The following is a 13,078-nucleotide window of genomic DNA, read 5'->3' as shown; positions in this document are numbered from 1 at the left end:
GATACAATACGCCATTCTCCAAGTCTGCATCAGCGCATTAGAGATTCCATACGACGGAGGGTGGATGCATGTATCCTCGCTAACGGAGGACATTTTGAACATTTCCTGTAACAAAGTGTTTGAAGTCACGCTGGTACGTTCTGTTGCTGTTTGTTTCCATTCCATGATTAATGTGATTTGAAGAGAAGTAATAAAATGAGCTCTAACATGGAAAGTAAGCGTTTCCGGACACATGTCCACATAACATATTTTCTTTCTTTGTGTGTGAGGAATGTTTGCTGAAAGTTTGGCCGTACCTTTTTGTAACACCCTTTTATGCCTTCTGATACTAATCAAACCCTTAGAGGAAAGAAAATAACTCAAATATTTCGTAAATTACGTAGGAAATGGATGCCAAACAAACATTATGCTTACGACACGTCTGACGTTCATCTTATTCGCCGCTTGGAGCGCTACTGTCGCTCTGTCTGTCAAACGGTAACAACTTTTACAGCAGTGAGTGTCGCGACTGTTATGTTAGACTGTGGTGTATAGACACGGGCGCGACCTAGGCTCCACGGCTGAGGTGGTGGGGTGTCTCGGTCCCGCGGCAGCAGTAGTGGGGGGGGGGGGGGGGGGGGGGGCTGCGAGGCGGCCGCGGCTGCAGACACCGGGGGACCTCAGTGTGGCCCCGGAGCTCACAGCCGCAACAGCCGCCGCTGCTGCTTCTGCCGCTGCCGTTTCTGCCGCTGGCACAGACGCACACAACACACATATTCTCCATGGCAGGTAGGCCGGCAACACTTTGCTTCTTTCCGTCGCCTGTGCGGCTCCACGCCTCCTCCCACAGTCAACACTGTCCGCCACCGAAAGGTACCTTCCCCAGCGGTGTGTACTCTTTGCATAAACCTCCCTGGACTCCCGTAATATGCAAACCTGCGGAGTCCCGCCTCCACTCAATGTTTAGCTGTTAGGCGTCACGTCATTGCGTGGGTCCTCTGTAGCTTATTATAAAATATCTCGAAGAAAATGATCTATTGACGCGTAGCCAGCACGGTTTCAGAAGATGCCATTCTTATGAAACATAGCTGGCTCTTCATTCACACGAAATAGTGTGTGCTGTCGGCAGGGGATTTCAGGTTGATTCCATGCTTCTACATTCCCATAAGGTTTCTGACACCGCTCCTCGATAGCATCTTAAAATTTGACGCGGCAAGTAAACCGAGGACTTTTTATGCAAGGACTCCGTCGCGAAAGACTTCGTAATCATATTCGTAATCATCTTGTAACCTCCCCCCAGTTTCGCACCGAACTATATTATTCGCATCCGCTGTAGGTGAAGTTATATTTTAATTATTTTAGCATAATATATATCTTTCCTCCTTGTCATGAGACTCATTGTTGTCCACTTCCGTTATTGTGAAAACTACTAAATGGTAACATCTCCTTTCTTAAATGTTGGAATTTATAAATTAAATCACTCAATTTATAAACATTTATGAACATCAAACACTGTGTGCCATTCTGCCTCTCATCTCCGGCCTCGCTTCCGAGCAACCTCTCTCTCTAGCCTCTCACAACCGACTTCCACCCACGGACTCCAAACACTCGACTACCGCTTACCAACTCGCACATTGGTGACTGCACTGCAGTCTTTGCTTAAACCATGTATGATCTCTGCATAGTGCATAATCGATACTGCGTAAGGGTACTGTACCCTTACAATCTTCTAATCAGAAACTTCCTGGCAGATTAAAACTGTGCGCCGGACCGAGACTCGAACTCGGGACCTTTGCCTTTCGCGGGCAAGTGCTCTACCAACTGAGCTACCCAAACACGACTCACGCCCCGTCCTCACAGCCTTAATTCCGCCAGTACCTCGTCTCCTACCTTCCAAAAGGTATTCCCTTTCTTTCAGGAGTGCTAGTTCTGCAAGGTTAGCAGGAGAGCTTCTGTGAAGTTTGGAAGGTAGAAGACGAGGTACTGGCGGAATTAAGGTTGTGAGGACGGGGCGTGAGTCGTGCTTGGGTAGCTCAGTTGGTAGGGCACTTGCCCGCGAAAGGCAAAGGTCCCGAGTTCGAGTCTCGGTCCGGCACACAGTTTTAATCTGCCAGGAAGTTTCATATCAGCGCACACTCCGCTGTAGAGTGAAAATTTCATTCTGTCTTCTAATCAAATTGCGCGCCTGTGGGCTATCGTCTCACTTGTGTGACTGGATTCGTGGTTTCGTGTCAGAAAGCTCAAGACCGTAGTAATTAAGGTGACGTCATCGAGCGAAACAGAAGCAATATCTGACGTTCCTCAAGGAAGTTTTATACGCCCTCTGCTGGTCCTAATCTACGAAAGCCTGCTGAAAATTAATGCCTCCAAATTTTTAATGTGAAAACTCTCAAAACTTCTTAAATGAAACAAATGTTATCAGCATTCTACATTCTTACTCTTCATGTCTACGTATTTGCAGCCATCTGCCACCAGAGGGCGCCGCATTGTAGCATGTAACGGCAGGGTGTAACGTGACTGTGTCGGTGCGTGAGAAACAGCGTTCTGTAATCGAGTTTCGAATTCGAAGAGTTCGTCCGTACATGCAGCACTGTCTCCTTCAGCACGACAATGCCAGACGACATACCATCGCTGTGACATCTGCAACAATGGGTTGACTGTCACCGATCAGCCTCCAAACAGTCTCGTCTTGGCCCCATCCGATTTCTATCTGAAACACCTTTAAGGACTTCACTTTGCTAGTGATGAAGAGCAGAGGTGAGGTTGTGGCTCCGTCAACAAGGTCAACAAACGGTACCAACAAACTGGTCTCTAGTTGGGAGAAAAGTTTTGTCGCTGGGGTGATCCTGTTGAGAAGTACATGCGTAGACTTGAAGAACAAAGGTGTAGAATGCTGATAACGTTTGTTTCATTTAAGAAGAGTTAAGAGCTTTCACACAAACTATCGGAGGCATTAGTTTTCAACACGCCCTCGTATATAAATGGTTTAGCAGACAATCTGGCACCTTCGCAGATGATATTGTCATTTACCATCTAGCGAAGCCATCATAAGATCAAAAGTAGCTGCAAAAATTATCTGTACAAGAGACATGTATGATACGAAAAGTGGAAATTGACCCTAAATAATGAAGAATGTGAATTCATCCGTATGAGTACTAAAAGGAATCCGTTAAATTTCGGTTACACGAAAGATCTAAAAGCTCCCAATTAAACTAAATACCTAGGGATTACATTTACGAACAACTTAATTTGGAAAGACCACGAAGAAAATCTTGTGGGGTAGGCGGACCAAAGACTGGCACAACACTTAAAAGATGCAACAGCTCTACTAAAGAAGAAGGAAGGAAGGAAGACTAAGGTTTATTGTCCCGTCGATGTCGAGGTCATCAGAGACGGATCAAAAGCTCGGACTGTTTCAAGGATGGGTAAGGAAGGACATCGGCCGTGCCCTTTCAAAAGAACCACCTGTTCCAGGCACTTGTCTGGAGCGATTTAGGGAAATCGAGGAAAGCCTATATCTGGATGGCATCACGAGGATTTGAACTATTATTTTCCCGAATGCAAGTCTAGTATGCTAACCACTGGGCCACCTCGCTCGGTTTCTATTAAAGGGACTGCCTACACAGTGCTTGTCCATCCCCTTCTCAAATATTACTGTGCTGATTGGTACCCTTACCAGACAGGGGACATTGAAAATAAGGAAGCGCAGCTAGTCTTGTACTATCGCGAAATAGGGTGTCACAGATATGATAAGCAAGTTGACCAGAAGTTTTTCGTCGCGACGAGTCCTATTCACGAAATTTCAATCACCAATTTTCTCTTCCGAATGCGAAAATAGTTTGTTGACTCCCACCTACGCAGGCAGGTGACAAAATAATAGAAATCAGAGGTCACACGCAAAGATTCATGTGTTCATTTTTCGCACGTGTTATTCGAGAGCGGAACGATCGATAAACAGGAAGTGGTTATAACCTCCGCCTAGCGCTTTAAGGATACAGGGTGCTTATAAAGGGGGGAAAAATCGAAATTTTTAATGTCTTTATTAAATTCTATAGTCTTTCCTGATTATATTGATATATACATTATAGGGTTTCAAATGAAAAATGACCTATATATACCAAATTTTGAAGTTACAGTCATGTATGCCGCCACGCCCCCTTTTATTTCTGTTACAGAAACCAGTATTATTTCGAAAAGAACTGTGAACTTTCTGTTTCCAGCGAATATACGTATGATACATTGTATATGTTGGTAACAGTGCAGGTTTCTAGTGTTTGTAAATGATTATCTTTGCTAGTATTTACTTTTGTTTCGCTGAAGTAGTTTGTTCACGTGTTACTGAATGTTTGTTGCCCAAGTGCTACATGTATTTGCGGAAGTACATACCCTTAATTGTGCAACAAATACAAACTATGCCATGCATCAAGAAATTCAATAAAAGGAAATTCCGTGGTAACCAGTTCCAAAAACAAAGCAAGCCACACTGTTGAAAGTAACTTACGTATCAGTTATTCAGAGAAGAAGCTCCCACATGGCACGCCTCCTGCTGATTCAAATTTTTGTGTTAACAATGGCGCTTTTTGTAGTGGATTTGCTGTTGTTGATGCGGGCATTTATCTTCTTTGATAAAGGAAGTGGCTAAATGTAAACAATGTGATGGTGTAGGCTGTCTGGAAATAACTCTCAACAATGTAGCAGGAAGGGTTTAGCGGCAAAATTAGTTGTTCCGTGTAGATCCTGCAATAAATCTACCTCGGAAATTACTTCGAACTTTGTGCATAATTCATATGATGTGAATTTGAAGTTAGTGTATCCAATGCGTGCATTAGGAAAAGAAAAAAAAGTCTGCTCAAGCGTTTTGTGGTTTGATGGACCTTCCTCCTCCTCCCAATAGGATCAGAAAGTACATAAAAATACTTTTAGGTGCCTTGACGGTTGTATCTAAAGCATCTATGAAACGTGCAGTAGAAGAACCTGTAAATATTAGTGGAACCAGGAACATTGGTGTTATACTTGGTAGGACATGGCAACGTCGAGGACATCGTTCCTTGAATGGTGTTGTACGTGCTACTTCTTTGGAGAGTGGAAAAGTTGTTGATGTTGAGTGCTTATTCAAGTACGGCCACACTTGCCATGGTAACACTGAAGGACGTATTGAACAACAGTGTTCTAAGAATTATGATGGGTACAGTGGATGTATGGAGTGTGATGGAACTTAACAAATATTTCAGAGGTCGGTGCCCGTTTATAACGTTAGGTATACAAAGTACCTAGGCGATGGGGACTCTAAAGCTTTCAGCCGGCCGAAGTGGCCGTGCGGTTAAAGGCGCTGCAGTCTGGAACCGCAAGACCGCTACGGTCGCAGGTTCGAATCCTGCCTCGGGCATGGATGTTTGTGATGTCCTTAGGTTAGTTAGGTTTAACTAATTCTAAGTTCTAGGGGACTAATGACCTCAGCAGTTCAGTCCCATAGTGCTCAGAGCCATTTGAACCATTTTTTTCTAAAGCTTTCAATAAAATTAATGAGTTCAATGTTTATGGTGATACCTTGGTAACAAAACTGTAGTGTTGTGGACATGTGCAAAACAGGATGGGTGCTAGATTGAGGAAGCTACGAAGAGAAATGAAAGGAAAGTTGCTATCTGATGGACAATCTCTTTCTGGCCGAGGCAGATTGACAGATTTATTATGGACTGGCCATTAGACGAATTGCACCTCTGAACGATGTTACAGCAATGAGAAAAGCTGTATGAGCCACCTACTTCCATAAGTTGTCCACATATGACCACCCTGTTCACAGACTTCGCCCCAAAGGAGCAGATTCTTGGAGTGGTTACCAAAAATCAAAAGAAAGTGGTCAAGTATACCATCATAAGCATTCTCTTCCTGAGCCTGTTATGAATGAAATAAAACCAATTTTAGAGGCGTGAGTGACCCTGTTTTAGTTAGCAAATGTCTTCATGGGCGCACTCAGAATACAAATGAAAGTTTCAACCATTGCATATGCGAAATATGACCCAAGACTGTTTTTGTAGAACTAAATACATTAAAAGTTGGTATACTAGCTGTAGTGATATGTGTCAATGATAGAGTGATAGGAAGGTTGGAAGTCCTGAGAAATTTAAGCATAAAATGTGGCTCTAACATGAAAGATCAACTGCTTGTGCGTGACAGACAATGGGTGCATGAAGCTGAAAGATTCGCTCTTCAAGTTACCAAAGAAGCAAGAACTGCCAAAAGGAATGCCAAGAGGAAGCTTGAAGATGAAGAAATGCTGCAGGATGAAGACTATGCTTCAGGAATGTTCTGAGGCACAGTTTAATTGGACTCACATCTTCATTCGCAATTTCCCGCAAGTTGTATTTTTCAGAATTCAGGTACAAATATGTTTATAAACCACTGCTCTGATCTTTTTCTACAACTTGCAATAGTCCATACTTATGTAGTAGACCTATGCTTTATTGCAGAATCAACTAAAGTATAGAAAAAATAACATCATTATTAGAAAAAAATTATAAAAATTAAAATGTAAGGTGTGATATTTTTTATCCTTGTAATATACATAATAGGTGGAATTAAATAGGATTTCTAATTTGTTTAGAAAGTGAAAACCTCGGGTAACTCGAGGTAACCACAAATGCTTGAAAAGATGTAACATTCGGTTGTTTGACCGCGTCAGTTCCTCCTATGCTCAATTAGGGTGGATGTAACAGGATAGGCGACGTGACTTTCACACCCCTCTGTTTCTTCTTCGTTCTCATTACCTCTCGCCACATATCATATTCCTAGCAGATCTGTTACCAGATCACATACGTCTAGCGTCTTAGCTAGTTCTTTATATATTCTAGCCATACCATTCTGGAAACAAACCCTCCAGTAACCTGTGTCTAATCCAAAACCACTCTGTTTTCAACAGGACGTTAAAGATTTATCTGTTGTCATCTCTGTAGCTTTCGACTCGGCATATCTCAGCTGTTCTCTTCTGTCCTTTAGCAAACCAGCATTCCTGTCAAATTACCTACTCTACCCATCCTTCCATTACTCGTATTCGACAAGAACGTAATTAGGAAATGTCTCAGAACAATTTTAATAAGTCTGTTATTTCCGAAATTCCATATATTCATGATTTATTATTATTTTTGTTATTATTACTAGCTGTTAGCCTTCGCTGTTACCCGCGGTTAAACAGTTATTTACAAAGAAGTGTTGTCGGCCGAGGTGACCGATCGGTTCTAGGCGCTACAGTCTGGAACCGCGCGACCGCTACGGTCGCAAGTTCGAATCCTGCCTCGGGCATTGATGTGTGTGATGTCCTTAGGCTAGTTAGGTTTAAGTACTTCTAAGTTCTAGGGGACTGATGACCTCAGAAGTTAAGTCCCATAGTGCTCAGAGCCATTTGAACCATTTTTGAACAAAGAAGTGTTAATGCCGAAACTCACTACCCACGCGTATGCACCATCACAAAAGCTTTCTCTTCAAGGCAAGAGCCACTTGTGTCCCGACAAACCGCGTGACATTAAAAAAAATGAAAATGTTGAGACGAAGCCGGCGGCTGTAGTCGAGCGGATCTAGGCGCTTCAGTCCGGAACCAGGCGGCTGCTGCGGTCGCAGGTTCGAATCCTGCCTCCTTAAGTTAGTTAGGTTTACGTTATTCTAAGTGTAGGGGACTGATGACCTCTTAAGTCCCACTGTGCTTAGAGCCATTTGAACCATTTTATTGAGACGATGGTGAAGCTGACAGAATATGTCTTGCTTAGAACTCCCTGGTTTACTAAAGGATAAATTGCGCAACCGAGCAACGAATTACAAAATGTGCCAGAGAAGGAAGTGAATAATATCACGACACTTTGCGATTTGCCTAGCACGCAAAAGATCATTATTATCCTGGTGTGTGTGGACAGCCAGAAATATACTGATACACATCTCTGTAGACAACGTTCCGAGACTTCTTGCCCTTTGCGTATACGTAGAGCTTTCTGGCTCTCGGTACACGCCAGCAATCAAGGTAGAGCCGTCTGTGCGAAAAACATTGTGCGCCAAGTTTAACGTTAGTCCTTGACTCTTATTTATAGTGATCGAGAAGGCAACTTTCAAAGAGAACTGCAAGCGTCTGAACTAGAAAGGCAAGTTTGTTGGGACAATAGGAATTTATTTATAGTTATCGAGAAGGCAACTTTCATAGATAACTGTAAGCGTTTGAACTGGAAAGGCAAGTTTGTTGGGACGATAGGAATGCGTGGTGTCAGTACCATCTCTCCTTTGACTTCGCCGGTGATGATGGTGTCCTGTCTTCTCAGCTCCATGATGCGTAACTTGGTGCCACTGGACGATCTTAGTACCTCGGGACGGCACCCCCAACAGCTCTAATGAGTTTAGAAATTCTGCAGCGTCATGTCTTGTCATCACTGCATCGATTGATATGTAGGTGGTCACATCAACAGGGACTTGATCAATAAGTTTTCATTTATGTTACCCAGCGATTCATTGTTGTGCGCCAATGGCTTGACGCTAAAGCTAACGCATTCATTTTGTAGTTAGCTTTCATGGATGACTCATGGGAATAGCGATTTTTTTCGAAATAAAATGTTGCCTAAGTGTTAATTCAGGATAAACTATCTCCATTCCAAAGTTCATCCAAATCCGTCCAGCTGCTTCGGTGTGAAGGAGTAACAAATTACTAACTCGACGATGAAAGAAAATTAGCAAATTCTGTTTCGGTGCAGCGAAAATTTTATAATATTTTTTCGTGCAACGTCATCTGCCCTCACGTGTGTGCATGTTACCAGCGGATACCCTCGCATACCATGAAACGTCCCCTTTGATCAATTGTACAGGACTGTGCTTAAACTGACATACAATATTTTTAGCGCAACGCAATCTGACTTTCAGAAATCCCTACAAAAGAATGGCCCTGACTAACATTAACCTATGCATTTCACAAATCGCTTACCTCACAAAAATCTTGGTTACTCGAACTACTGCAATACAGCGAGCGCCACTACTGCCAGCTAAATAAAAGATTCAAAGTATGGAAGGCACTAACTACTGATAGGGATAGTTAGCAAATGAAAGATATTAATAGAGAACAAACAATGTATTTACCTTAATATCATCAAAAGTCATAATATATATAGCAGGTCATCACAAATTACAAAACTCCGCCATCTCTCTCCCCACATCCACCACTGCTGGCGGCTCACCTCCAACTGCGCAACGCTATGCGCTGTTCACATCCTGCTGCCGCTGCCCAACACTACAATGGCAGACAACAATGCAAACTAGACACAGACTGCACACAGCACAGCCAGTGATTTTTATACAGAGGTGGCGTTACCAATAAAAAACCTAAACAGCCTACTTACAACCATAATGAAATCGAGCCTCGCTAAAGGACTCCAACGTTCTACGTGTGAAGGTAACGACGCCTCTTTTGTCGCACAGCGTTTAAATGACACCGTCTTTGTGAGTCTTCAAGAGTCTCAGAAGCTGTAAGATACGTCTGGTGCTCAGCGGCTAAAATGCAACGCGCTTGTATGGAAGTATGACGATTGTATAAGCATTATATTTATTACGTTCAGTCGTATGGTATAGGACATACTGGGTGACAATTATTTTTAGCTATATGAAAAAAAAACGAAAATTAGTTACAAAACTACGGAGTGCACACACTTAATTCGACATGTAAACGTCACTAAAGATATATGGATTTAGGTTATGACATGTTCGATATGCCTGTCATCATTGGCCATGATGTGGTGCAGGGGAATAGCGAAATTCTGCATGACCCGCTGTGGTGTCGGAACATCGATGCTGTCGATGACCTCCTGAGTGGCAGTTTTCAGCTCAGCAATGGTTTTGGGGCTATTGCTGTACACCTTGTCTTTAACATAGCCCCCTCCTCCCCCCCTCCCCGAGTCGCATGTATTCAGATCCGGAGAATATGGCGGCCAATCGAGGCCCTTGCCAGTAGCCTCTGAGTACTCCAGAACCGCTATGCGGTCGCCAGTGTGCCTCTCCAGGTCATCAAACACTCGCCTGCTTCTATGGGGTCGAGCTCCGTCTTGCATGAACCGCATCTTCTCGAAATCAGGGTACTTTGGATAATGGAGATGAAATCATCTTCCAAAACCTTCACGTACCGTTCGGTAGTCACTGTGCCATCGAGGAATATCGCACCTATTATTCCGCGACCGGACTTTGCACACAACACAACGACGTGTTGAGGGCGAAGAAACTTCCTTATCGCGAAATGCTCATTCTCAGTCCCCCAAACGCGCCATTTTTGCTTACTGAAGAACCGACCTAAATGAAGGTGGGCTTCGTCGCTAAACGAAACCATTTTCCCATACCAATCCCCATCATGCTCCGCGGCCAACAGTGCAGTTTGAACGTCCTAGCGCATACTGTTCAGAAGTTGTGACGATTTTATTTCATATAGGTCAATAATAGTCACCCTATATTAAACAATAAAAGCATTTCACAAATACAATACAGTTCATAACCCAAGAGTAAATACCTTTTTCTAAGAGTAATTACTGTTCCACATTTCGAGTTATATTCTTCAAATGAAAATATCGTGTTCTACACACTTTTAAATGTATGCTGTTTGTTAATTCAGGTTATAACCTAATTCCATTCAAATTTCTGCCAAATCAGTCAGCCGTTTCAGCGTGAAGGAATATAATAAACATATACTTAAACTTTCCCGTTTGAGATATATATATATATGAGAGAGAGAGAGAGGGGGGGGGGGGAGGGAGGGAGAGAGAGAAAGAGATTATTATTTCGCAATGGTCGTGTACTATACATACTGTAATGTTGACTCACTAAAGGTGTTTGATTTGACGTAAGAGAGAGCCTGATACGATAATTCTTTAAGACTGTCTCCCTTTGGTAAGAACGCAGTTGTATGGTTCCTTTAGCTTAACACGTTTCTACAACTACTCTCGGCAAACCACGTCACGGAGTGTGGTGGAATACCTCTGTCACCCCGTCCCCCTCCACCCTTACCGTTACCCTTCCATTCTCCGTTCCATTCGTGAATGGCGCGCGGGAAGAACGAATGTCTCCCAGCCTCCGAATACACTCGAATTTCTGATTTCCACTTAAGTCATTTCGCGGGATGAAGAGAAATTAAGACTGACATCTAATTTTCTTAGTACCTGTCTGTGGTTCTATGACTTTATGTAGCTCCACACGCATGTTACCAGACATTTTACGGCTGCCACTGTTCCTGTGAGTTACCGTTAATCATATAATCGCAAAATAGCGCACCTTTCCACGTATTTAGGGTGATTCGGTAACTTTACTTACGCTGAGTCTCCACCGCCAATCCCTGCACTAAAAGCGCGGTCGTTCTGCCGGTCTTCTTGCGTTTCGCTGTAGTTGCGGTGCCGTCAGTTAGCGTCCTTTTTCACCTCTGAAAATATAGTGAGATTGTGCCGTGACATTCCTGTGCTGCGCATAGTGCGTTCTATGGCTGACGTGGACAAGAAGTCATAATAAATCACAAAGTGTATTCTTAAAACAGAAGTACAATGCCAAAATTAACTATAATTTATTGCTCATAGGATATAGATCCATGAGATTTCTACCGCTATGTTTTCATGGAAGACAAAGAAACATCTCTTTCCTTGCGATGCTGACCTTGGTAAAATATGTTTGGAAAACAACAAGCGTACCGTAGTAATTACTATTAACTGCAAACATGAGAACATATCTTAAAATCTAAGATAAACGATTGCCCTAGCTAGGCTAAAATGTTTTAAATAATGTGAAGTCGTATGCCATTGTTGGCTGAGAGACCCCGAAAGACAGGATCAGCTGCCTAAATGGAAGAATTTTTGTCTGTCCTTCTCGCACATTGACACCTTTCCTTCCCGAACTGAGAGTCACGTGTTTAATGAAGGAAGAAACAGTTTCAATGGCTCTGAGCACTGTGGGACTTAACATCTGAGGTCATCAGTCCCCTAGAACTTAGAGCTACTTAAACCTAACTAACCTAAGGACATCACACACATCCATGCCCGAGGCAGGATTCGAACCTGCGACCGTAGCAGTCGTGCGGTTCCGGACTGCGCGCCTAGAACCGCGAGACCACCGCGGCCGGCTTAAGAAAGAAACAGTTTCGAGTTTAATTTCCCGTCGACGGCGCAGTAAGTAGAGACGGAGGACAAGTTTGAATTACGAAAGGATGGGGAAGGAAATCGGCTGTCCATCTTTGAATGAAAATATCTCCGCATTTGCCTGGAGCGAGTTAGGGAAATCACGGAAAACCTAAATCTGGATGGGTGGGCGGGGATTCGAACTGTCGTCCTCCCGAACGTGAGTTGTGTATTCAAGTGTATCCGGTAAGTGTAGGTGACGGTAATGGGTATATGTGTAGTGTGGTGTGATATTTTTGATGAAAAAAGAAAGGGAAGCGTGACCCCGGTATCGCCCCACATAGCAAGCTTACCGTCCACTTCCGACGGACGGATCACATCGACAGAGTCACATGCCATCACTTCATGAGACACTGCGGAGAAGCTCCGAATTTAATCCAGCCCACTGGTGCAAGGTGTGTTGATCAGGAACTTTGCGCCACCACGCGTTCTCCCCTTTGCAGTAAAGGTGTACCCATGCGGTAACTCGACCAAGTTCTGGCCATACCCGACGCTGGTGAGCTTGGCTGGTCTGACGGGAACAGGTGTCGTGAACGAGGTAAGGCCGTTGGCAATAAATTTAGGACCGCAATATAGCGAATGGCGAAAGTAAGAGCCCAAACAGTGTTTTCGGCATTCTGTGACAACGTAGTCAAGGCAAAAAATGAATGAGAGTACGGATATTTTCAACAAAGCAGAGCAACAGCACATACCATATTCGTACATGCAACCTTAGTAAGAAGTCGTGAGGTGTTCTGTGAGCGCTACGGTCGCAGGTTCGAATCCTGTCTCGGGCATGGATGTGTGTGATATCCTTAGGTTGGTTAAGTTTAAGTAGTTCTAAGTTCTAGGGGACTGATGACCTCAGAAGTTAAGTCCCGTAATGCTCAGAGCCATTTGAACCATTTTGTTCTGTGAGGAGAGGACCAACGGTGGACAAGTTCCAGCATCTTCTA

General features: G+C 43.6%; 1 protein-coding gene across 1 annotated transcript in view; it reads left to right on the top strand.

Annotated features, from left to right (window-relative positions):
- Window positions 1-645: 645 nt before the first annotated feature.
- LOC124615814 overlaps window positions 646-13,078 on the top strand; it is a 245,802-nt gene continuing 233,369 nt past the window's right edge. Inside the window, exon 1 of the mRNA XM_047143955.1 lies at window positions 646-768. Coding sequence (XP_046999911.1) covers window positions 762-768 — 7 coding nt within the window. The 5' untranslated portion in view covers window positions 646-761. The remainder of the gene's footprint in view (window positions 769-13,078) is intronic.

Source organism: Schistocerca americana, chromosome 5 (assembly GCF_021461395.2).
Source record: "Schistocerca americana isolate TAMUIC-IGC-003095 chromosome 5, iqSchAmer2.1, whole genome shotgun sequence".
Classification (NCBI taxonomy): domain Eukaryota; kingdom Metazoa; phylum Arthropoda; class Insecta; order Orthoptera; family Acrididae; genus Schistocerca; species Schistocerca americana.
The sequence above is the reverse complement of the archived record's forward strand: the minus strand, read 5'-3'. Positions and strand labels throughout refer to the sequence as shown.